This window comes from Anser cygnoides, chromosome Z, assembly GCF_040182565.1.
Source record: "Anser cygnoides isolate HZ-2024a breed goose chromosome Z, Taihu_goose_T2T_genome, whole genome shotgun sequence".
In the NCBI taxonomy this organism is placed as follows: domain Eukaryota; kingdom Metazoa; phylum Chordata; class Aves; order Anseriformes; family Anatidae; genus Anser; species Anser cygnoides.
Window position 1 is genome coordinate 36,134,055 of NC_089912.1, and position 26,897 is coordinate 36,160,951.

Sequence of the window (26,897 nt, forward strand, 5' to 3'; positions counted from 1 at the left end):
CCACCAATCTTAGTGTATGTTACTAATGTGGAGTAGGGAATCTCATTAAAGTAACTGAAAAAAATACTATCTTGATATTTATAGGGTTAGAGTAGAATTTTACAATTAAATTTGTGTTTAACAAGGCGCAAGATTAGCACATGGAAAGCTAAAGCAGTAAATTAGGTTTTATAGAAGTCCTTCACATATCTTGAAAATCATCTAATCACAAATGTAATGAGAAACTTCAGGTGCTGTAGTGGTCAGTTTGACTGGTAGAACTGTGCACACTAGAGTTCATATTAGTAACAGTCACTAAATTAAGGCATTTGACTTGTAGCATTTTGTCTCATATTTAGACAAAGTATTTGTTTATTCTTTGTTTTGATCTCCTCTTACAGATTAGCTGTGAGAGAAAGAGTGAAGCCTTTCTTGGTGCCTGGGTCGATATGCATACAGTCCACCTGCTACTTACAATTTAATGACTTTTCTATTTTAAGAAAGAAACAGAGAGAGGTTTGCTGAGATAGTGGCATAACTACATTGGTAGTGTTTTTCTCTTTCCAAAATATGTGTCTGTGGGGTAAACTAAGAATTTTTAAATTTCCTAATTGTTAGTCCAGCAACTTTCTCCAAGTTTAACTTCACCAGGAAAACGTTTGGCAGATTCTTCTGGAAAAATATAGAAGAATAAACCTCTATGTGTACTTAGTCAGGAACAGCAGCCTTTCTTATGAATAATGAGAGAAGCCATACCCTTCTCGTGCCTTTCTCTTTTTAGGACAGAGCAAAACAGAAGAGTTTATAGCTCCTACTAACTCAAGATAGGCATAGATGTTGTGGTTTAAATTGGCAGGCAGCTCAGCATTACACAGCTGTTCACTCACTCCCCCCAAGTGGGATGGGGGAAGAATTAAAGAAGCTAAAAGTGCAAGAACTTGTGCGTTGGGTTAAGGGCAATTTAATAAAAAAGGAAACAATAACAACACAGTTGATCAACACCCTCTGACCAATGCCCAGCCAGTCCCTGAGTAATGGCAGCCCTCCCTAGACACCTCCCACAAGTTTTATTGCTGAGCATGACACTACATGGCATGGGACATCCCTTTGGCCAGTTGGGCTAAGTTCTGGCTGTGTCACCTCCCACCTTCTTGTGCACCCCCAGCCTCCTTGCTGGCAGGGCAGTGTGAGAAGCTGAAAAGTCCTTGGCTCTGTGCTCAGCAACAACTAAAACACTGTTGTGTTATCAACAGTATTTTCATCCTAAACCCAAAACACGGCACTGTATCAGGTACTAGGAAGAAAATTACCTGTCTTCACTCCTGAAGGGCACAGAGGATCCCATCTTCGGACCAGATGTTCTTCACAGAGAAGTTTGCTGCCTCCATGGTGCTCGGATCAGGGATGTTTCCAGTGAGCTTTCAAGGACAATACAGCCTTCAGACTATTATCCTCTCTTCCTCTTTCAAGATGATACCAATGATTTAGCTACAGGAAGCCTGAGGTCTACCACAAGAGATTTCAGGGCCCTGTGGAGAAAACTAAAGAGCTCAGAAGCACAAACAGTGTTTTTCTCAATCCTCTCAGTAAAGAGGAGAGACAGAGAAAGAAGAAAGTGAGCTCAGGTGATCAATGCCTGGCTCCAAGACTGGTGGTGCCTCTGCTAGAATTTTGTGTTTTATAACCATAGAAAGGGCCTGACGGGGTCCATCTCAATGGGATAAATATTTCTTTGCCTGTAACCTGATGAGGCTGACTGGGAGGGTTTTAAACTAGTATCACCAGGGAATGGTGTACCATCAGAAACACTGAGTTTAAGCCAAGGGATGGTCCAGCACCATCTGAGGATGACAAGGCTAATGGGAGCATCTGCTTCAGGGAGCACTGCAAAATCAAGAGCACAGCTGAAGTGCTTGTATACGAACACATGCAGTATGAAGAACAAGTGGGACAAACTGGAAGCTTTGTGCCTTTTCCAGAGCTCTGATATCATTGGTATTAATGAGACTGGGAGGGACAAGTCCCATGGCTGGATTTCCAAGTTGGAGGATTATTGGCTGTTCAGGATGGATAAACAGGGCAGGTGAGGTAGAGGTGTTGTGCTGTAAGTAAGGGAGAGATTAGGTTGTACATTCCTTGCCATTAGGGATGACATGGTAGAGAGCCTCTGGGTGAGGATTAAGGGGATGGATAGCAAAGCAGATGGCATCATAGGTGTCTCCTATCAACCACACAGAGCATGATGGTATGGATGAAGTATTCTGTAGGCAATTAATGGTAGTCTTGGGATTGGTTGCCCTCATCTTTTTGCAAGATTTCAATTTCCCAGACATAAACAGGGAATATCATACTGCTGCAACGAGCAAGTCTGAGAAATTCCTAAAGTGTGTTGAAGATAATTTCCTGTAACAAGCACTTACAAAATCAACTAGGAAAGGTACCCTCCTAGACTTGTTGTTTGAGGACAAGGAAGATCTAGTCTTGTGGGAGAGCTGACAGCAAGTATCTGTCATGGCCACAGTGATTATGAAAGTTAAAATTTTGTTTTAAGGAGTAAAACTCACCCCAGAATGCTGAGAGAATTCATGGATGTTATAGCTGGACCCCTCTCAGCAATTTACCAGAGGTAGTGGTAGTCTGGGGAAGGTAATGGTAGTCTGGGGAAATACCTGCTGACTGGAAGCTAGCCCAACATTATACCCATCTACAAAAAGGGCATGAGAGAAGACCCAGGAAAATACAGACGTGTTATTCTAACCTTAGGCCCCGGAAAAGTTACATAGAGGATTGTGTTGGGTGTTACTGAGAGGCATTGGAAGAAAAAAGCTGTTATAAGGCATAGTCAACAAGGGGAAGTCTGACTTTAGTAATCTGAACTCCTTCTATGATAAGGTCACCCACTAGGTGGATGATATAAAGTTGTGAATGCAATCTTTCTGGATTTTAATAAGGCCTTTGATACAGTCTCTCACAGCATCCTTCTGGACAAGTTATCCAAATGTGAGATGTAAAGGACTGTGCTATGCTGGCTGATGAACTGGCTGAAGGGCAGCACTCAAAGAGTAGTAGTGAATGGGACTACATCTGGCTGGTGACCAGTCACGAGCAGTAGTATCTCCCAGGGCTCAATTCTAGGGCCAGTTCTGTTCAACATTGTTATCAGAGATCTGGATGCAGGAGTTGAAGGCATCCCTAGCAAGTTTGCTGACGATACTGATGTGGCTCTCTGGAGGGACAAGAGGCTTGCAGAGGGATCTAGGTAGATGGGAGCATTGGGCAAACATCAACAGCATGGAATTCCACAAAGGCAAGGTTCTGCCAGGTTCTGCACCTGGGGCAGAGTGAGTAATGCCAGACACAGGCACAGACTGGAAGAGGAGTGGCTGGAGGGAGAGCAGCTCAGCAGAAAGGGACCTGGGGGTGCTGGTGACAGCAGGCTCAGCACAAGCCAGCAGTGTGCCCTGCCAGCCAAGCATTTGGCAGCAAACTGCATTTTGGGGTGCATTAACCACAGCATAGCCAGCCAGTCTGAAGAGATGATTCGATTGCTCTATTTAGCACTGGCGCAGTTCTGGGCTCCACAACGTGGAAAGGATGTTGAGATACTTGAAAGCATCCAGCGGAGAGCAACAAAGCTGGTAAAAGGGCTGGAAGGAAGGTCCTGTGAGGAGAGGCTTGTCTTGGGTTGTCCAGCCTGGAGAAGAGGAGGCCAAGAGGCAGCCTCATGGTTCTCAGCAACTCCTCGAGGACGACAAGTGCAGAGGGAGGTGCCGCTCTCTGCTCCCTAGGAACTGATGACAGGACACATGGGAATGGCACAAAGCTGTGCCACAGGAGGTTTCAAATGGACAGTAAGAAAAATGTAATTTCTGTGAGGATAGAAAGTCACTGGAACAGGCTTCCTGGAGAGGTGGTTGATGCCCCATGCCTGCTGGTGTTCATTAGGATCACACCATTAAGGAACCCTTAATAATATGTTTTAACTTCTAGTTAGCCCTGAAGTGTTCAGGCAACTGGACTCGATAATTTAAGTAGATCCCTTCCAACTGAATGATTCTGATTTTTTTAATTTTTAATTTTTTTTTTTTTTCCCACAGAGGAAAATATGTTCTGGTATGTATATCTCTGAAGTAATAGTGCTAATTTATAACTGTCAATGAGATTATTTTGCCAGAAGAGTCCCTAAAATAATTTCTGTCTTAATTCATACATACTCTTTATATCAAGCCTCCCTGATCCTTTCTAAACACACTAGTCAAATGTTATCTGTCTGTCTTCCTTCTATTTTATGACACCATATTTTAAAGTTGACATTATTTCATCAGAATAAGGCAATTCAAAGGGAATCACAGGTATCATTGCAGCCTATCTGGGCAGCAGAGAAACTAAAAGTTGTTGGGAAAAACTGGTTTGGCTTTCAGTTTTGCAAAAGAAACGCAAAAATAAGTCTTGAAAAGTACCTTGTTCTTGAAAGGGTTATGATGGTTCTTTGACTGTTGAATAAAAATCTCTATTATGTACACATTATGCTCTTTATAGTCAACATTAAATATTAGGTCTGCAGAATAGCGATACTGAGTACCTTATTTCTAACTCTTTTGGCTACAAGAACACTCTTGCTGTTGTATTATCACACTAGACAAAAAGGAGGTGCAGGCAAGTTTTAGACAGTCTGCCAAAGAATGTGTTAGATAATTAAAACTTTACATTTCTTACTTGAAATATACCAAGCAGTTGGTGTTCATCTTTCTAAACAAAATTATTATTAGGATTGTAGTTGTGTTACCTATCTTATCAACATACAATTTTCCATGCTGAAAATAGAATTTAAAGGAGCAATCCATGATTTGAAATTGCCAGCTTCAATAGCACCTTTCTCTTCTTACATGAAATAGTTTTCTTTTAGATACACAGCAGATAATATTCTTATTTGGGTACTTTTTTACTTACATTTCTTTTACATTCCAGAATATAGGATAAGTATCTTTTGGAATGAATTAGAAAGTTAAAAAGTTACACTTTAATGCTATTTAACCACAAAGGAAGGAAAAACCTCCCTGTATGTTTTTTGTGTTCAGAGAAGGCAGCCAAATTAATTTCTTTTAATGCTCAGAACATGTTTTAGTTCATTAGGAAATGAATCATAAATGAATCATAAATACTGCACCATAGTATGAAATGATGACATAAGCAATTGTTGAAGATAAAAACCCTGCAGAAATAAGTGCAGATGTGGTAAACTGAGGAATATTTTTGAAAGAAAACTAGTGAAAGTAATGGAGCTTATGGTATAGGTGGTAGTCTTTTGAGGTTTCTCAATTGCAACACTGTTTCAGTACGATTGCAGTTTCTTTGCATTTGACTTAATTAGTGGAGTGCATTTTGCACATTTGTCCTGCAATCCCTTACTCATGCTTTTGATTCAAGTGAAAGTAAAACTATGAAACTATTGAGATCAATATGGCTATATTTTATTTTATTAATGGCTTAAATGGTACTATTTTTTTTTCCAGCTCCAAACCTTCTCTTCTGAAATATTAAAACTTTTAATACTCTGCTTTTGTGTTTCATTTACTTATTTATTTGCTAACAGTGAATTATAAATTACTTAGTATTAATTAGTAAGTTAAAAGTGAGTAGGATTTCTGAATCTAGGAGGCCGAGAACTTAATTTCTTGGCTCCTATAAACGTTTTTTCTTTATTTTTGCTTTAAAATACCACTTTAGTGTTAGTTTGTGTACTTATTTTTTCTGTTTTATGGGTTCCTATTTCCCTGTCATTGATATGAAACTATGGCCATTGTATTACCTTTTTGTTTTTGTTTGTTTGTTTGTAATTCCTATGCAGAAAGACATATGCCTAAATTCAAATATCTTAAAATTTTGGATGTTTTTTCTTATTGTTTGTATAATTTGTATAGTAGCAGGAAGGAGACAGTCTAATTAAAATTTGGGGCCCTATTGTTCCAAGCAGTGGAACGTTCAAATGTGAGAAAATTGCTTCATTATACACATTAAGTGAATGATTTTTTTGGAAGTCTATTAATATCTCAAAATATACCTATCTTTTAAATGCTAACATCCTTTAAGAATAACTCTACTTCATATAATATATTTAGCCATCTCTGATTTATTTATAAATTATTGACTTAAAGGGTGTTTGCAAAATGTAGGTTATTTAACCAAGGGTATATTGAACTGGTGTGTTAAGATAGGTACTATATTTGCTAATAATTAATCTAATCCTTTATTTGATAATGTCCACACTATCACTTTGGGGTTGTTCTTTATCAGGGCATTTACTTCCAAGCATCCCGACTCAGGTTACTTTGGGGTCAATGTTTTTCCTTCCTATGATAATGACATCTAAGTAAGAAAGATGCTGCTGGAGAACTTTTGTATCTCTTGGGATCATGTCTGGTAACCTGTCCCAAAATAATCTACTTTCTTCCTTCTCACTCTCATAAAGTCCTGGTCCCATGGTCTACAGGGACTGGATGGAAGGTGGTGGGGAAGTGCCTGCCTGATATTGTAGCCTCCCAACTGCATTATTTTTTTTTTCTTTTTTTTTTTGGCCAACAGTGTCCAAAGGTAGGTTTTTCAGCCCAAGTGTAGATAGGTAGATACAGATATTACTCTGTCTTTAGATGTATAAATATCCATTGCTTTAGGCAGTCTGATATAGAAGCAGCCTGACTTTGAGATGTTGAGCTTTAACTATTTTGACTGATTTTCATCATTACTGATTTTTTTTGTTGTTGTTCAAAATAATATTACTGTTAACTGTCTTATGAAGAGTAAACAGGAGAATATAACTTGGAGAAATACATATTGAAAAATACAGGTGCTGCAGTTTGCAAAGTTGGGCTTTACAATTTCTAAAATACATGCACAACAAACTAAAAGAAATTAGCTTTCTTCTAAACATATTTATGTCATTGATGAATTTACAGTCAAATCAGTATACTTCTCTGCAGCTGGTGGTTAGATGCATATAACACATACATGTTTTTATACCATTTTTGGCATTATTTTAACATCTGTGGTAGCATTTCCTGCAGTGTTTGTTCAAAAATGTTCACATTGAAGGATTTTTTATTTCCTATAAAGCATAGTACTTGTTTAATCAAGAAACTAATTTTGTTGCATTTTCTCTTGTCTCTTGTCAAGAAAGATTCTTTCCCTTTTCTTTTTTTTTTTTTCTTTTAATAAAAGTTAATAGAGGATTTTTACTTTGCATTTCAGCATTACATATTTTTGATTTCACACACAATTTTTGTGGGAATCACCCCATATTTTCATCTCAAATACTGCCCTTTTTTTTCCTATCATATTAAGAAGAGAATCCATACTGTTTGAAAGTATTGCAATAAAAACCCCATCGTGCACTGACTTTAGTCTTTTTTTTTTTTTCCTTTTTAACTAATAGTGAAGTTCAAAGTATTTGACATTTATCCCTATGGGAAGGATGGTTGGTACTCTCCAATAATAGTAAATAGAAAGCAATGGCAAAAAATGTTTTCCCACAAAAACAATCACAATGTTGTTGAGATCACGTTGTATTCTGACATTCAGTTTGCATTGTTTAGTCAGTAAGTTATTTCAAAAGCAGTAGCCTCTGATCTTTCTGCATACCTATTAAAGTAAGTAACTGTGATTCACAGACATTATTTAAATCAGCCTATGATCTTACTGGGCAGATGGGTATAGCATACAAAACTTCCTCATGGTCTGGACATTTTCCAACACAGAAATAGAGATGACAGAAGAGGATGCAGCTTATTACACACTTTGCATTTTCACTTAACTCTTACTTTGAAAATGCATATGTTTTTTTCAAAATCATTAAAAGAAAGAAAAAAGAAAAAAGTTCTGCTTAGTCCAGTTCTAAGGATGGGGGCTGAAGAAAGACCTTATTTTATCACACATCACAACAGTGCCCAGCTAGACAGCTGAAGAAAGAAAGACCTCAGAAAGAAATGAAGCAGTGAAGAAATGAGACAGTGAAGTAGTACTGCATCAACATTTTTAGTAAGTTTGCATAATTTTACACTTGAAATTTAGAAGATTAGTCAAGTCTTTCTCTAGCAAGATAGCAAGTCTTCTATTTCTGCCAGACTGTAGAATTCCAAGGTGGATTTGTAGTTAACATTCCTTTTAATTACATTTCTAAAGTGAACTGTTAGGAGATGAACAACAGCCTACAGAATGCATAACTTGAACTGATATTCTGATACATTTAAAATAACTGTGAAAATGTTCAAAGTATTGTAATAGCGTGTCAATGTTTTTGTTAATAAAGAGGCTTAGTATCTTTTTAGCTATTCACTGAATACACAATAGCTCAAAGGATTTTCTTTTTTTTCTAATTACAAATTTTCTTGAAAACATTATATGTCAATGTTTTTCTTAGCATAGGCTTAAAGATACAAACTGTAGACATAACTGTTTATGTTGAAGTAGTGCAGATTGCAGTATATGGCAGGGGTATCGTATTTGCCAGAGGTGAATAATTCTTTTGTATTGTATACTTTCTGTTAAAAAAAAATCTAGTGGGGGGTGTATGTATGCTAAATACAACTGTCACATCAAAGCTTTACATTATTTATATACTTAAGCCAAAGGAGAAGGACACCATCCTGTGTCTAGATCCAGTCTCTTGAAGCTTGATGCTAGAAATGCTAGTGATAGAGAGGAAGGCAGCTCTTTAGCAAAAGATGAAAACTCAGGTGGAAATCAACATACAGTATATGTTAACAGAAGTATATTAATATACAAGTTGTATTTTTTACCCAATGGTTTCAGGATTGAAAATGTAATCTAAGTTATGGGTGTCTTAGGTCCTAGCAATGATTGACAAAAGAGAAATATTCATTGGGTAAACATATTTCTTTTTTTTATTATTATTTTGTATTATTTTTATTTATTTTAAACATCTGATTGTTAATAAGAGGACTGAAGTTTCCTCTTCCTTCAGATTCTTCCATTAAAGACAAAGTTGTTTTTTTTTAAAGAAATTGTCTTTTACCTTTTACCATCTTAGTTTTTCTGTAGCTGGCCTTTCAATTCACTTCAGCGTCAATAACTCATGAGTCTTATCCTGTTTATGCAGTGATCTGTGAAACACTCATATGTTTAAAAACACTTATAAAATATTAATCCGAGAATTATTTTTCATTAACTGGAATTGAAAAAATCAAAATGGAATTAAAAAACACAAGACAACTAACATGCAATACCTACTTTTTGCATTAATTGTTTAAAATAACTTTACAGAACATAGCTATATAGAAAATAACTTATAGAAACCTGTCTGTACAACATCATTTTCACTATGAAGATAATAATGTCATAACACTTTAGATTTTTATCTTAAAGGTGCAACACAAGTACTAATAAAGCAGTGCAGCTTCCATGTAATATGTCTGTGGTAGCGTAAGTGGTGTTATTTTCATTTATAAAATATGTCCTTTTGATAATGCGATACGCAAAATTTCAGATTACACAAATTGTTAGAAGTAATCATTGAACTAGTAAATGTCATGTAAGTTTTTAAACCTTGTAGTTTTCAAATCTTAAACATAGTAAAAAACTGGTTTTTATCATTCTAAGATAATCCTGCACACAACAGCAAAAAAGAGAAGAGTGGAAATAATACAGAGAATAACACTTTGTAATTAGTAATGCTTTATAATTAAAAGTTATTCCTATTTTCAGAAGGATACAATCCATTATATGCTTGTACTTTATTTTCCAGAATGGAAAAATTCTACAGGATAAATATTTTTGAAAAATTGCTTGAGTAAATTTAAAAATTGTATGTAGCCGTTTGTAAAAATATATAACATTTATAACATATTAATTAGGAAAAAAGTCAGTTGTCAAACTGATTCCACCCAGATCAGAAGTACAAACTAATAGCAGCATTCAGAGTCTTACTATTGCCTTCATAAAGGGAATTATTATTTTTTTTTCAATACTTTTAATTCTGCCATAGGTTTAAACTAATGCTATTATCCTAGATCTGCAGTTTATCCTCACCATCCCTCTGCTGCTTGTTTCTCTTGGGCTGAACTATTAACTTTTAGGATTTGAAAATCTATTTACGGTACTGAATATTCAGCAAGGTACCCCTGGTTCCTTGGGTAGCTGGATTTTCCTTTAGGGTCTTGTGTTTTTTCTAATCTTTCTCTTCTCTAATCTGTTTTATGGTAGCAACTCTATAAAACTCTGAACAAGAGCTACTATTCTCTATGATCTTTTAAATTCAGTTTTATTAAGAGATAGACCTAAAGTAATTCTCTGCAGCTATCTGAACTCTCCCAACTATTTTCTCGTAAATTATACTATTTAATACCGTTTTGCCTTTGTGCCTTCATTACCTGTTTCTAGTTTAATAGCATCATTATTGTTCAGCTGAACGACCATGCATTTAGGTGGAATGTGGTGGTGATAACTAGGTCATCATCTACTATTTATAAAGCACAAATAAAATAATGAATAATAAAAAATTAAAAGCTTTTCATCTGGAAGTATGTGGGCTTGCAGAGCAAATTTGATGACATGAATGTAGCACATGTTGGACAATTTTTGAGACTTATAGTAAGAAATACAAAACAGCACTTTATAATGCAGACTTAATTCTTTCTTAATTCTAGTGTGTGCAATAGCCTTATTTAACTTATTTAAATGCCAAATAATGAATGAGGCCCATTTCTTGAGATATAACAGAGCTTGTATTTCTTAATGGTCAGCTATAATCAAATCAAATTGAAGTGTGGTGCTTGGTACTATTTCAGTATGTGGGTTGACACTGGAATGCATTTTGTGCCTGCAAGAATATAAACTTCCCTTGATGGTAAGAGAGATGCTGTCTATCTATCTCGAATCCAGTTGTACACATTGCAGGGGTAGTGAAGTGTAAAAAAATTAATTTTTCACTGAAAAATGGAGCCAACATTTGTCTCCTACTTTCAGTGGCCCGTGTTTTAATTCTGACTTCTAAGCACAGAGAAATTAGGTCTTTTCTTTGGACTGTTCATGGTGCGCATTAAACATCATCAGGGATCATCTTCAAAATTTAGCATAGACTGTTCCAGCTTTCTGCATGATATTACAAACACACACACACACACAAGTAATAAAAATAAAAAATAAAAAAATCTGGCAATGTTTTTTAAACAAGTAAGAGAGGTTTTATAAGATAAAAATATTTTTTCAGTTGACTTGACAACCATGTATAATGTTAGCGGAGTTTATTTGGCCAAGGCTCTTTGCTCTTTGTCAAAATACTTTTAAACTTTTTTTTTTTTTTTTTTAATGTAGTCTAGTTGCATAGTGTGAGTTCAAATATTGCTAATATTGAACTTATTGCAGTTAGGGAATGCTTTCGATAAGATGCTCCCTACTTTCATATTATGTGACATGCATATATTCTCTGTCCAGAATGAACTGAATGGTCTTATGTATTGGTGTAAAAATAATGCTTCTGTTCTTAAAACTAATTGATTTGTTTCCATGTAGATATGATGTACTACTTGTTAAAGTACAGCACTGACTTCTTTGTTAATTATGTTTTTTTCAGAATGTTATGAAGTTATCCTCTTACCATAAACTCACTTGTCTTTCTCCCACATACACATGTTGTTGCTTTACTCTGGCATGAGGTTGAATGATCACAGCTGTTGGAGACAGGAGCCTATGCACAGAGAGGGCAATATGCCCAATGCTAGCATATTAAATTCTATAGGAAAAGACAGAACAGCACCTTACACAGGCAGTTTCTGTGTTGCCTTTCTTTTAGTGAAAGTATGCAGTTGTCTCTTTCACATGGACAGTACATTAAGGAAAATACCATGATTATCAGTGTAAGCATTAGAATATTTTTATATCCTTGATTTTCAAATGAGAAACATATATATATGCTTATGTTACTTTCTTGCTGGATAGAAAAGTGGCACTGACTGTTCAGCTTGTTTTTTGCATAAATAAATGCATATATATGTGGTGAAACAGGAAGTCAAGTCTACTGTTTATCTGCCTTTATACAATCATGTAATTGATCCTAGGTCAGATAAAAACATGCAGTTATTACCATGCTGTAGAGGAAATCAACAGTACGTATTACTGATTTCTGAGAATTTTCCATAGCAGGTTCTGTTGGTCTTTTAGCAAACTTCTTGCATACTCTCTAATGATCTCATTAGTTGATATTAACATAATGACCTATACATCCCGTTTGAAGTCAGTGTTCTCTGATGGACAGAGGCTTTGGACAAGTGGTTTTCACCACTTGCTGAACATTTTGCTAAGTGTGTTTAATTTGTAAATGGGAATGTATTGATGAATGAGTATTGATGTATTCGTGCAGACATTTTTGGAGTGTACTTGAAATTTAAAGTCAAATAGAAGCTTTACAAGTATGGGAACTAAAATATCGGGAGAGGATTGGAGTTAGCTTTTTTAATAGTGTTCATGTTACACATATACACAATTGCTATAAATTGAAAAGATTTTACCACTTTTCACCTTAAAAGACACTTTTTTTTTTTTTTTTTTCAGAAATCTTGTACTGATAGAATGCACAGAATGATTCTGTGATGGTACATTAAAAAACAGGGTTGCACTGGTACATTTATGTAATGGTGGCTGGTGTAACTGTTTTTTGAAACAATTAAGATCTTGATTCAGTTCAGTGTGGATTTCTCTTAATGATTTTACACTCTAATAAAGTCTGAATCTAAGAACTGCTTTTCAGACCAGATGAAAAATAATTGTTATCAGAAATAAATTTTAATCGATTTTTAATTTTTTTTAATTTTTCAATTAACATGTAAATATGATAATTCCCACACTGAAAAATGGGAGACGTCTGTTCTGTGATTAATGACTTCAACAAAGTTTTGAGAACTTGTATGTTGTGAATAATTTATTGTAAATCACAGTGCATATATGATACTGATAAATGTCCTTTCAAAATAGGAAAGTATATAAATAGAAAAACTGTAAGCCACATATATTTCTTCTGCAGTCAGCAAAACAAAGTGTTGTTAGAGTTTCTAAATGTTTTTTTTCATAGTTCTTATGGATATTCTAGTTAGCATGGATATTCTTGGCCCCTCACTACAAGAAGAACATCAGGGTGCTGGAGCCTGTCTAAAGAAGGGCAATGAAGTTGGTGAAGGGTCTAAGGATCTAGAGAATAAGTCTTATGAGGAGCGGCTGAGGTTGTTTAGCCTGGAGAAGAGGAGGCTCAAAGCTCCTTATTGTGGTTTACAATTACCTTAAAGTAGGCTATATTGAGGCAGGGAGTGGGCTCTTCTCCCAAGCAACAAGTGATAGGACAAAGGGAAATGACCTTAAGTTGTGAAAGTAGAGGTTTAGGTTGCACATTAGGAAAAAATTATTCACTGAAAAGGTTGTGAAGTATTGGAACAGGCTGCCCAGGGAAGTAGTTAAGTCACCATCCCTAGAGGTCTTCAAAAAATGTGTAGATGTAGAGCTTAATGACAATGGTGGACTTGTCAGTGCCTGGTTAAATGTTGGATTTTATATTAATGATCTTTTCATATTTAAATGATTTCATGTTTCTATTATTCTAACATAAAACTCTGGAGGGACAGGACAGGACAGGACAGAAGGGAACAGAGAAGAGGGAAGGGAAGGGAAGGGAAGGGAAGGGAAGGGAAGGGAAGGGAAGGGAAGGGAAGGGAAGGGAAGGGAAGGGAAGGGAAGGGAAGGGAAGGGAAGGGAAGGGAAGGGAAGGGAAGGGAAGGGAAGGGAAGGGAAGGGAAGGGAAGGGAAGGGAAGGGAAGGGAAGGGAAGGGAAGGGAAGGGAAGGGAAGGGAAGGGAAGGGAAGGGAAGGGAAGGGAAGGGAAGGGAAGGGTTGGGTTCAGCTAAAAGGGATATAAAAAAAAATCATTGCCTCAGTACTTCAGAGCTAACCAAAGTTAAAGTATATTATTAAGTGAATTATCCCAGTGCCTCTTGAACACTGACAGGCATGACGCATAAATCACCTAGTAAGTTTCCAAAGCTTCCACCTTCTCTAGAAAGCCTGTTCCAGTGACTTTCTATCCTCACAGAAATTACATTTTTCTTACTGTCCATTTGAAACCTCCTGTGGCACAGCTTCGTGCCATTCCCATGTGTCCTGTCATCAGTTCCTAGGGAGCAGAGAGCGGCACCTCCCTCTGCACTTGTCGTCCTCGAGGAGTTGCTGAGAACCATGAGGCTGCCTCTTGGCCTCCTCTTCTCCAGGCTGGACAACCCAAGACAAGCCTCTCCTCACAGGACCTTCCTTCCAGCCCTTTTACCAGCTTTGTTGCTCTCCGCTGGATGCTTTCAAGTATCTCAACATCCTTTCCACGTTGTGGAGCCCAGAACTGCGCCAGTGCTAAATAGAGCAATCGAATCATCTCTTCAGACTGGCTGGCTATGCTGTGGTTAATGCACCCCAAAATGCAGTTTGCTGCCAAATGCTTGGCTGGCAGGGCACACTGCTGGCTCGTGCTGAGCCTGCTGTCACCAGCACCCCCAGGTCCCTTTCTGCTGAGCTGCTCTCCCTCCAGCCACTCCTCTTCCAGTCTGTGCCTGTGTCTGGCATTACTCACTCTGCCCCAGGTGCAGAACCTGGCAGAACCTTTGCCTTTGTGGAAGTCCATGCTGTTGATGTTTGCCCAATGCTCCCATCTACCTAGATCCCTCTGCAAGCCTCTTGTCCCTCCAGAGAGCCACATCAGTATCGTCAGCAAACTTGCTAGGGATGCCTTCAACCCCTGCATCCAGATCTCTGATAACAATGTTGAACAGAACTGGCCCTAGAATTGAGCCCTGGGAGATACTACTGCTCGTGACTGGTCACCAGCCAGATGTAGTCCCATTCACTACTACTCTTTGAGTGCTGCCCTTCAGCCAGTTCATCAGCCAGCATAGCACAGTCCTTTACATCTCACATTTGGATAACTTGTCCAGAAGGGTGCTGTGAGAGACTGTATCAAAGGCCTTATTAAAATCTTGTTCTTTCAATGCCTCTCAGTAGCACCCAGCACAATCTTCTCTGTAACTTTTCCAGGGACTGTTGTTAGACTAAGACGTCTGTAGTTATGGACATCTCAAGTTTGGTATATAAGGCATCATATATAAAAAGATATAGTCACGTGTAGGAAGAATGTATGGAAAATGTAAATGTGTTTTTATGTAGATGTTTTCTCCCTCCAGAAAATTTAGGAAAAGAGAAACTGTGAGTAAAAGAGTTTAGCTTACTGTGGTTAAACTCTTTGCAACTCAGAAAACTATCCCATTAAAGCAGAAGCAGGTGTTCCTGTGCTCGAAAGTGTAGCATGTACTTTGATAAAAAATATAAATAAATAAAAAGTCTTGACACAAAAAGCCCCTACAAGGGATTTAAATTCATTTTGTTTTAAACACAATATTATGCAGCTTGCAAAACTTGATGTAAAGTTTTGATCTAGTCATTATTGGATTTGGGTATAGAGTGAAGGAAAAAAATGAGCTTGTGTGTTCAGTGATGGGTGGCAGGCCTTATTTGCCCTTTGGCCACTACATTGTGGTAAAATATGAAAAAGCATGATTCACTCCAGTTTTTCTACAGAAATAGCAAACTTCTCCCAACTTTGCAGTCTCCAAGCCATCTGACTGTTCTTTGACTGAGGTCATCAATACAAGGTTTAGAGTTTTATTCAGTAGAAGGTTTTGCTTTTCTGCAGGGCAGATGGGATGCAAAATTTGAGCACCACTTTGAATTTACTGTTCTGGAGAGTAGTCACATGCTTATTTTTAGAAACAGCTGAGAGCATTTTATTTGTTTCTCCTAATGCTAGTGGAGCATGCTTGCAGTTAGCTCCTGAGCACTTTAAAAAGGTGTTGTTGTTTTTTTTTTAAATTAAATATTTTTCCTCTCTTTATGTGTTAACAGTGAAGATGATAATGAGTCTTCACTTTAGTTAAAGCAGCAGTTTGAAGTAGATTTGTACTAGAATTTTTCATTGCCTTGCGGTGCCCTATCTGAGAACTCACCTGGGTGCATATGGATGCTGGGTCTTAAAATAAAATAAAATAAAATAAAATAAAATAAAATAAAATAAAATAAAATACAACATAAATTGTTTCATCAATGTTATTTCTAACAGTAGACATTGATAAACACAATCAGGCAATTTTTCTTTAGTTGTGATAAATTGAACTAGTAAGCATTTTACTATTCTATAAAATTTCAGTCAACCAGTTCCATGTGGAATTAAGACAGAATCACTGCCAAAATGTAGAATGATTCCCCGATCTTAAAAAGTAAGTTTCCAATGCTTTTGTTGCCCATTAGCAAGAAAAGTCCAATTGTGCAATAGTTGTGCAGTTCTGAATATTCAAAAAGTTGTCCAAAATATACAATGAACACCTGATTAGAATTTAGTATTTCTCATCAAATGAATGAAGCTTCACTTTTATCTTTCAGATGGTAGTCTTGTCCTTCAGACATGGTTATGTGTACTTCTATGAAAGGTATCATGGAGAAAAAAAAAAATCATACATGTGATATACATAAGCCCTGTGATATTTTAGCATCTTGCAAGAATTTAACTTATAAACATTTTGAAACCAACTTGTTATTTTGTTGTGCTTTGTTTTACTTCTAATAACTTGAAAATTCAGCATGGGAATAAACCACGACAATGACCACCCATCCTGTGCAGATGGTCTCCATATCATGTCTGGAGAGTGGATTAAAGGACAGAATCTTGGTGATGTTTCATGGTCCCGGTGCAGCAGGGAAGATCTGGAAAGATTTCTCAGGTATATCATTCAAGAAAAACAACTCTTATTATGTGTCTTTTACAAATAGTTGCAGTAAGTATCCTGAAATAAGTTTTCAATGCTTTTTACCCCTTTTGTGGGAGATTAAAAGGGAAGTCCTGTTTATATAGCCCATCAAAATAATTTTCATCATGAACTAGATATTATTTGGCAAATTAATATTTAGCTTTTTTCACCAATTATTCATACTTTTATATGTTCTTGTATTAACATATATAATTATATAGTAAATATGTTTATATTTTAAAATACATTAATATAGTATGTATTGTAGAATGCCAGACAGAAAATGACCTCTATACATTATATGAATTCTGTGATCTATGCTGTGCCATTCAATATTTAACTATTCAGTTTAATTATGTTACATTAATTCTTTTAATTTACTATGAGATATCTTATATGAAATAGTATGCCTAGAAACCAAATGAAAACATTATTTTTCACGCTTTATCTCCAAATAGGATTTTGAATTCATAAATATATCTGTTGAGAATTTACTTACGACAGTAAAGCAGTCCCCAAATCTCCTTTTAATACTGACATAGTTAATAGAAGTTAGATTTGCAGTCTGACACATTTATACTGAATCTAGGCAGAAATAAAATCTTCATAACATGGTGCATTAAATAAACTTAAGCATTTTCAAACCTTCAGTTGTCGAGAGAGAAGTTAGATTTTTGGCTACCAGCTCAGAAACATATGTATTTTTAAATGTGTATAGAGAATATCTGAAAATGTTTATTTTAAATCCTACTGGGTGTGAAAAACAAGCTACATGTTTGTCAGGTCGTTAGCAATAGTCTACTTATATATAGTTGTTTTAATCTTTATCCAAACCATAATCAGTTATGTAATATTGACAATAAAATGTTGTCCAGAGTTTTCCTGAAATTCCTAGTACTGCTGATTATTTATATTGTCCTTCTGCAAATGTGCAACATCAGAACATGCCATTAACTTCTATCAAGAAAGCAGACGTTAATTTGCATGGAGTCATTTGTCTGAATGGCATCCTAATGCTGATGAATAAAATAAAAAATCTTGAGTCTACATTCTTCTAATGTCTAATGCACATGTAAGTCAGCGTGACAGTCAGACTCTTTAGGACTGATTGCTTAGCATATCAATCTCTGCATGTTGCCAGGTCAAAGGCCAGTAACTGTCTGCTACAGACGAATCCTCAGAGCCTCAATTCTGTGATTATTCCCTCCAAGCTCCCAGGAATGACATACACTGCAGATGAACAGTGCCAGATTCTTTTTGGACCAACTGCTTCTTTTTGCCAAGAAATGCAGGTAAGTATGGGTGTATACTTCAGAAAATGCATCTGCCAACTTGTTTTTTCGTGAAAGATATTTTTGTGCATGTGTTTGAGGGAAAGAGAAGATAGCACCTTCAAAACTAATTTTACATTGTGCTTTCTGAAGTCAATGTAAACATTTTCATTTTTTTATCTTGTAACGCTTGCTCTGGATCTCCAGACATGCTGAGTCATGTTATACCATATCACTGATATGCTCCGTGTGCTTTAGAAATAGAAGTTGTCATAGTGTGAAGTCCCCTCACTGCAGTGAATGGAATAGTTGCGATATATTCCAGTGGGACCAGGTTTCATATGTAGGTTCAGTTTCATTATGCTTTGGGTATTCAACCTCCATGTTTAACCTTCAGTAACCTTCAGTGCCTGTGCTAGCTCAGAGTGAGAACAGTGGTGTTCGCTGAGATCTCTGTACAACTGAATATACTCTGACCCCCAGCATTGCCCCTTGTGAGCCCAGACAGAACCGTGCGGTGCAATAGGATTTCCAGTAATGAAGTGAATTTGCTGAGATGCCGTTGCATTAAACAGTGTCACTATATATTAATCTCAAGAAGACAGATTAACAATATCTTATGGCTTAATACTAGTAACATCTCATTGAAAAAGCATTTTAAAGATGGTTTCAACACAGAAAAATTGTCCATCTGTAACGTATACTGGTCAGATATTAGACATGTTGGATGCCCTTGAGAAGGTAGCAAATACAAAATGGGACAGGAAATGTATAAAGCCTCAGAGAGTGTGGAGTATGATCTGACAGAATGAGGGCTAGGAGGAACTGTGAAATAAAATTTCAGCAGAGTTAGAGTGACAGAGAGTCTAGAAAGGTCAGGGGTATTTAAAATGAAAAGTATAATTCCTTACTCCTTTAGTTCTTTAGTCTTTATATTTTCAACTTGGATGTAGTACTCTTTCTTTAGCCAGTTTCAGTGTGACTGATCTTTATCCTCAAGTTTCTCAAAGGAAACACTGCAATACATGTGTGACTATGACAAGCTGAGACAGTGTAGCTGAGAAAAAAGAGCTTTAAGTTTCTGGTTATTATTTTTACTATCTTATTGAAAACATTTTTGCTCTGAGAGATGAGCAGTAGAACTCAATAAAATGGTCCTATAAATGTTCTTAGTTACTTCCAAGCAAGTTTCTTGTTTCAAGAAACTTCCAATCTGTTTCTGGTTTTTTGAAACTTTGAAATTAAAAGATGCAATTTCAATTTGTCATTCTCCATAGCCCTATTCAGAGCAAGAAAATGGTACTGCTTTAGCCACTATTTCTTTTTAAGGTGCTCCTTAGCAGGTAAAAGAATTTCAAAACTAAATGATACTCAAACCTGGAGACTTGCTGTTGTATAATACCTCTATATGCTTTTCATTGCTCTGGGCACTTTGCTTCTTTGTGTTTAGCTTATGTTTAGCTTTAATTCAGGTATGTAAATCCAGGTACCCTGTTGGTCCCATACCTGTTGTGTTTCATTCGCAGATACAGTAAATATACTTCTGTCAGGATACTGACTCTAGGGTTTCTTTGGTTTTTCATTATTATTTTAGAAGTGTTAGGAAGTTAAATTCAGAATATTACCCTGGCACTGCTGCAATTGTTTGCACAGAGAGTACTTAAACTCTGGGTGTTGGTATCTAATTGCTCATTTCTAATCATTATCTTCATTTTTTTTCCTCTTATAGCATTTTGTATGTAAGAATTAACACTACAACTAATACGCTTATCTTTTTTTTCTTTTTTTTCTCAACTTGTTGGATTATAATATTAAAATTGTTAATTTAGGAAAATTGCTATGAAGTGTTAGTGTTAACATGCTATTGTAACTTAAATCCAAAGATATGTAGGCTTGTTTTGAAGAAAGAATCTGATAATGTTGCAAGACCATACGAAAGGTATTTTGAACAGTTCCTTTCTTCTGACCAACTGTAGGTTAATTCTTAGTCTTTTTCATAAACCAAGTCTGTTGCTTCATAAACAGAAAGTGAGAACTTCATAGCAATTTCTGAGAAGTAGGCAAGGGGAAAACCCTTCTGAAGTTTTGCCAAAATCCTCTGCAAGACTGATAGCCCTGACCTGGAAATCATATAAGCAAATACTAAACTACAGTATGACTGCAATGCATCTTCAAGGGCCTTGGGCCTACTAGAAATTACATTAAAATGAAGAAAAGGGCAGAATTCAGAAAATCTGAAAAAGGCAGGAGAGACCTTACACAAAGGTCTACTGATGATCTCTGTAAAGCCACCCTGCTGTTTTCCCTCTGCATCTTCCTCTGGAAGCAAAATTTACACTCTCTCCTTGCCCCTCAACAGCAACAACAACAAAAAAGAATACATCTCTGATCCTCAGGCTGTAGACCTAAAAGAGCAAGGTATAGCAAGTTTAGGCACTGTATTCAAATCTCCTTCTTTTGTTCCCTGTTGTGAGTCTTACATTTAGCTCTTCTATTTGGGAAATTTACATACCGATATCCTAGTACAATTAAATAAGATTTCTGTGGTGAAGTGGGATCTCAGAACAATGGACAGAACACAGCCCAAAGCCATCTTTCTCTTACATGTTTCCCTGGCATATGAACAGAAAAAAAAAAAAAGAGAAAAGAAAAAAAAAAAGAGAGAGAAAAAAAAAAAGGTTTCCTTTTAAATTGGGCTTAGACTAAGCTATATAAACTTCCCAGAATCCTCCATGGGCTGTAGTAAGCCATTGGCTATGAATTGACTACAAAACACTGACATCACTTTCTAAGTGCAAATTGATATTAGTAGCTATTTTTTATCATCTCCCTCTGAAATATGAGTATGTTACATGGAAATAATAAATATGTTGAATTTAACCTACCAAATAATTACATTTAACGTGTTATAAAGATGATGCAAAGTTCACTGTGTTGACTGTGCAGATTATTCTGGGTGCCATTAAAGAAGTCAACATGTAGGAGACTCTTCTACATCTAAAACCTTATTAGTACATCTAAACACATTCTACTTACATCTAAAAGTTACATCTAAAACTCCTTAGTAGGAGCAGTATTAATTTGTTGCAATAATTATTTTATTGTGCATTGGAGAACACTGAATTTTCCATGTAGTCCAAACTACTTGCTTTTATCACTGCATACTCGCTTCTACTCTGCTGGTAACTGGCAATTTACTGTGGTTACAGTTGTTGTCCAGAAGCCAGGAAACAAGAGAGAAATGTACTCCTTGAAAGTTAATTTAAACTTAAGTAAATCCAATAGTTTATAGCCCAAGTTTTCTTGGACAAGTTCTATTTGCTGAAGGGTTTGTGCACTTCTATGTAAAAGATAAATCATGAACTTCGTCAGTCTTACATTTTTTCGGACTGTGAGATGGTTTGATGACTGGACTTCCATGTAGCCTTTCTCATTAAATGGGTACATTTTGTATGTAACAGCTATTCAACTAACAAAACAATTGAGTAATGATGAAAATAATTTTCTTTACAATTTAAAAATAATCTACCAATATCAGTGGTACAATCAATGTTGCATTTCTGCTGAGATATAATTTTCTGTAAATTTTATTATACAACAGCACGTCAAGGTAATTTACCATCACCTTACACAGCAACCTCTGAGAAACACTGCAGATGACAATGATTATCCCTTGCTATCAAGAATTCTTTTTTATGGTATAATGGCTAAAGCAAAGGACTGAAGGCACCATTAAGGGCCTACTCCTTTCTTTTCCTACGTGAGCCTCTTTTCTCCTCCCCAACCCCCCCACTCCCCCGCCTTTTATGAATCGTATCCAGACTTTTTTTTTTCTTTTCATCTTTATTTCAAAGACTTCTTTTTCATACCCTAAGCAAAATTTATAGAGCCTGAGAAAACTGTGAGTGGTTCTCAGGGTACAAGATTTATACCATGTCACCATGCTTATTTTGTAAGGGAGCCAAGTTTGCTTTTATGCCCATGATGTCTCACAAAAGAATCAATTAGACCCTAACATTGTTTCACATAACAGATAGTGAGATCATGGCCCAGAAGTAGTTCTTGATGATTAAATGAGATTGTAGAACTTGACAATTGAATATAATTGTTGAACTATTAAATGCTGGCTTTTAAGATTAAAGTACAGGATGTGAATGCTATCTAGTCAGTTCCACTAAAACAATTCCTGTTATAACACAGCTGTGATCTTTGCAAAGTAGTAGGAGACTGGTTATATTTCATGGTGATTTTTAAGGTATTTCAGGGAAAGATCACAGTGAAAAGAATGAAAGTCATGGAAATATTATAGCCCTGGTGAAATATCCATCCTCATATCCAACACCACATTTTAAACAATCTTGACTTTGCACAAATACAGTTCTGAAATGCTCGTTTTGTCTCCAGTCCTTCCTTTCAACTGGACCTTTTTCCAGATGCTTATATGATTGGAAAAGCATCCCTATCATGCACACAGATCTCCTTCAGTCCTTTAATTTAAAGAGCCCCTGAAAAAAAATTGTTACGTTTTACATTGTGACTTTACAACAGATGTTGTACTGTGCTTCTGATAAATACCTAATGAACCTCTGTGAATGTAACAATACAGTTTTTGAGTGGATGAAACATTTTTTCCCAGAGGAGTAAATTTCTGATTTAGAAGTTTGTGCTCTGATTTTGGTGTGACTGTAATATTGATAATGGCATCTACTGGTTTTCCAGTCAGCAGCACTGCAGATTTCTAGTGAAGATGTTAAAAGTGTGCATCATAGTTTTTGTCCAATTACATGTAGAAATCCCCAGCTGACAAAAGTTAAATGGTAACAGTAATGTTTAGATCTCTTGCTTCTGCAGCAGCAGCACAAGTTGAGGAGTAACTAAGGAGTGTATCTGGCATTTGACTAAAATGGAAAGCCCAGAAGAAAATATGAGTCATGCTCCAATTTTAGTAATTCCATGTCTCCATTTTCTTGGGTTTGGGGAATCTCAAAGTCTAGGGTGAACTGTTATAGTAGTATTGAATGCTTATTTAACAAACTAGTGAAGAGAAGTGAGTGTTTTTAGAATACAGTTCATTCAAAGCTCAGAGATGTTTCTAGCTGGGGGAGTTAGATTCATGGTTCATAAAGAGGTGGTATAAAAGTATTTGCAGAGACATGCAGATGTATACAGAGCACATTAGCAAGTCAAGCATTTTGATTTGATTGACTTTGCAAAGCTCAAGTGCATCTGTGTGCTTAGGCACCCAAATCCTTGTAAATCTGACTTCACATCTTAAGAGGAGAAGAGCTTAAGAGGAGAAGAAGATTTGCAGCAGCAGTTTAACACAAGATTTAAAAAAAAAAAAAAAAAGCTTTAATAGATAACATAAAGTAAAATTTTAATGTTATTTTTTGATCTGTATGAGTTTTCTTCAGATGTAGTTATTGGTCATTAGTGAATGAAGACATGGGAATAGGATTTATTTTATTTTACATTATTTTCCTTTTGAATTAGGAAAATTAAATTAGCATGTCTTTGTCTCAGTGAGGTTGAGTTGTGGCAAAAGTGTAGTCAATCATTTCACAGTTGATGTGGAAGCAATTAGTCCTGAACATCTGATACTGTCTAGTCTGTACCATCTTCTGAAACTGGCCCAGAAATCCAATTGCTAAGTTTTAGTTCTCAGATCTCAAGTTCTATCTTAAAGTGTGTTTAAAAACCACTTTAGAAACATAAATGCTCTTTCTCCAATGAACAAGGGTAGAAATTACAGTTTAATATTTGAAAAATACTTTTTTAGAATTTTTCCAGGTGCAGGGTATATCTTCTGTAGTTATATTTTACGATTTGCATAGGCTGTTTTCTTCTCAGTTCAGCTTCTGCACAAAACTGTTGCAAAATGAATCAGGAGTGAGTCTGACTGCTGCCATCCTGACTTTTTCTGTTCAATGCTTCAGTCCTCTGGAATCTTAAAACTTTTTAAAAGCTGATGTTACAGACATTTTTATATGCTAGACTCCCACTGGAACTGTCCTGTTTCCTTGGTTCAGACACAATCTTTTATTGAATTATGTTTCCTGTGCAGTAAGACTTTTTTCAAGGTAGCATAAGATTTATCACACAATTTTCATGCATAATGTAAAATGAACAGAGACTCCTAGAAGGTTTACCAATGTAATAAATCATTTCAGTCATAAAAAGAACATCTTCTGGCAGCCCAGGGTTCAAAAAAAATCTGCTGATCTTTAACTTTTATGCTCCCTGTGACCCTCCTCCCTCCCACCTCTGCTGGATCCTTTCTTCTCCTCTTTGAGGGTTACTGTGCATATCTGAGAGGGGAATCAATCTGTACATTCAGGCCTTGAACCATACCCAAGTGGCCTTTCTTCATGTCCACACAGTTTCCAGATAAGGGTGTAACAAAACAAAGAGAAGCCATGACAGAGTCATGGGAGAAGGAGAGCTTTTTAGAGGAAAGTGGGGTAAGTTGCCAAGGAAATCTGGGAAAATATGTGCCAACATACTGCAAGGCTATACTTACTTTTGAAGAAGGTAAAACTATGTTGTTCTGATGCTCAAGGCTGACAGAATAAGCAGCTTTTCTTTCCACCTCTAAAATTAACTACTGACTAGCGTTCTTCTCATCTGCCTTCTCCTTCCCCACAAAAATATTTCAGCCTGATTTGTCACCTCACTTTGTATCTTCTTTGTGGATGTCAGGCTTGATTTACTTTTGAGATATTTCCAGTGTAACGAAAATTATGAATCATTGGAAGAGCATAAGGTAGGAGCAGTCACTGTGGTTGTATGAACAAGGGGGATTTGGACATCCTAAAGAAACCTCCAAGTTTCTTACAAACACATTCCTGCAATCCTCCAGTGATCATAGGTCTATATAGCTGCACAAAGACTAATTAGACCTTATATTTATAAATTAATTCATTTTAAAACCTTGCGTGTTAATGCTAGTGACAGTGCTGTTTTCTCCCTTTAAGATAAAATGAATGAACACTAAATAAAAGGAGTGAAAACACGAATTTATTTTAAAAAATAGTTCTCAGAAATCTCCAAATGTGTTTAATAAAGAATTACATCCCTTTTACTTACCTGTTTTTAAAATGGTGCTAAGGAGCTCATTTTTATCCAGGCATACCGCTCTGTTTCCTGACTTGTGTTCTAACAAATAGAAGCAGAATCCGCTTCTTAGACTTGGCACTATCACACCTCTTCCAGTCCTTGGTGGAGTGCATCTGCACAGTGGCATCTTGACAACACAGGGTAAAGTTTTTCTGATATGCTTTGTCAGATCTGGAGTACGCAAAGACTATGACCTCTAGGGTTAGACTTAAGGAGTACATCCCCCTATCTGTCAACACTCTAGCTTGACTTTTTACATTAGCCAGTGATTAGTAGAAGTCAAAGCAGAATTTGCACACTTTGATTTCTGTGCATGTTTAACCTACCCTTAAGCATACTTCAGTATTATAAAATTGGTAACTTTATTATAAAATTACTGGATTACATGTAGAAAGTAATTTTGCATAAGACAGATTATGTACTTACCTGTGTATTTGGCTTTCAGCATGTCATATGCACTGGGTTGTGGTGCAAGGTGGAAAGTGAAAAGGAATGCAAAACTAAACTGGATCCACCCATGGATGGAACAGACTGTGACACTGGAAAGGTATTTTTCTGGTTTTTCCTGCAGAAGTGGTAAAGCAGTATAAATTATACTGAACACCTGACATTTAAGGAAAAAGCAGGATAAATCTTTGCATTTGTTTAAAGTTACTGCTTACCTCAATTGTCATGGAAATTATACATGCATAGTAAAACTATATGTCTTATATTAGAAAGTATAGACATGGTACAAAAAAAGTACGTTTCCCTGCAAGCACTTACATGTTTAAAAAAAGTCGAAGCCACAGATGTTTTAATCCTTACACTGTTTTATTTCAAACTTGTTTTGTTTTCATATTCTGTTTATGAATGGAATGCCATTGTTTCATTGCTTATTGCAAACAGAAACATAAGCTTTCAGAGATATAAAGATCTTGGCTAAGATTTCAGATTTAGTAGGAATAGTGTCACTGAAGGAATCAATACAGACTTGCAATGTAACTTTTTAGGATAAGCTTTGTAAAGACGTTCTTACAATGTCCGTACATCTAAGAGTGATAAATGTCATTAGAAGTATGACATCAAAGAGAAATTAAATGATCACCTGAAGTCAGACTTAAATTAAATGTTGTCATTCGAGAGCTTTCATATTTGAACAATCGCTGTCAGGTGTGTATGTAACTGTAAATGAAGATAAATAAAGTCAAATAGATAACAGAGCAGGAGTATGCATATATCTTGGGATTTTCATGATATTGTGCTGACAGTAGTCTCCCACAGGAGTGATTTCCTCTTTTAGTCATATTATATTCACCAAGGACTGTCATCATCCCCCTCCAAAAGTGAACAAATCAATCTAGTAAGGTAAATTTTCATGTGGTATCATTTTATATACTGAGGAAAAAACAGGCTTTATTCATTTTCATATCTCTAAAAGTCTTACACTTGCTCTGATTTCTTCATTCTTGTAAATTTATATAGCTGATATATTTGTCTTGAGTCAGCACTTCGAAACTCATAGACATACCTTTTGTTTAGAGTTATGTTCTTTTTGCCGATGCTGGTGTGTCTATGGTAGGGAATAAGAAAGCAGTGTTACTCGTTAAAACCCAAAATTTTCCATTGTAAAACCATTGCCATCTCAAACTGGACACCCAAAATTAGCGTGCATTCTGTATATTATTGTCTGTGCGTTATTAATTCACTTGCAA

General features: G+C 36.2%; 1 protein-coding gene across 1 annotated transcript in view; it reads left to right on the forward strand.

The window, feature by feature from the left end:
• The window catches only part of ADAMTS19 (ADAM metallopeptidase with thrombospondin type 1 motif 19), a 164,960-nt gene that overhangs the window by 84,391 nt on the left and 53,672 nt on the right, over positions 1-26,897 (forward strand). The window contains exons 9-11 of the mRNA XM_048053285.2: positions 16,649-16,789; positions 17,958-18,108; positions 25,649-25,750. Of these exons, the coding sequence (XP_047909242.1) occupies positions 16,649-16,789; positions 17,958-18,108; positions 25,649-25,750 (394 nt within the window). The remainder of the gene's footprint in view (positions 1-16,648; positions 16,790-17,957; positions 18,109-25,648; positions 25,751-26,897) is intronic.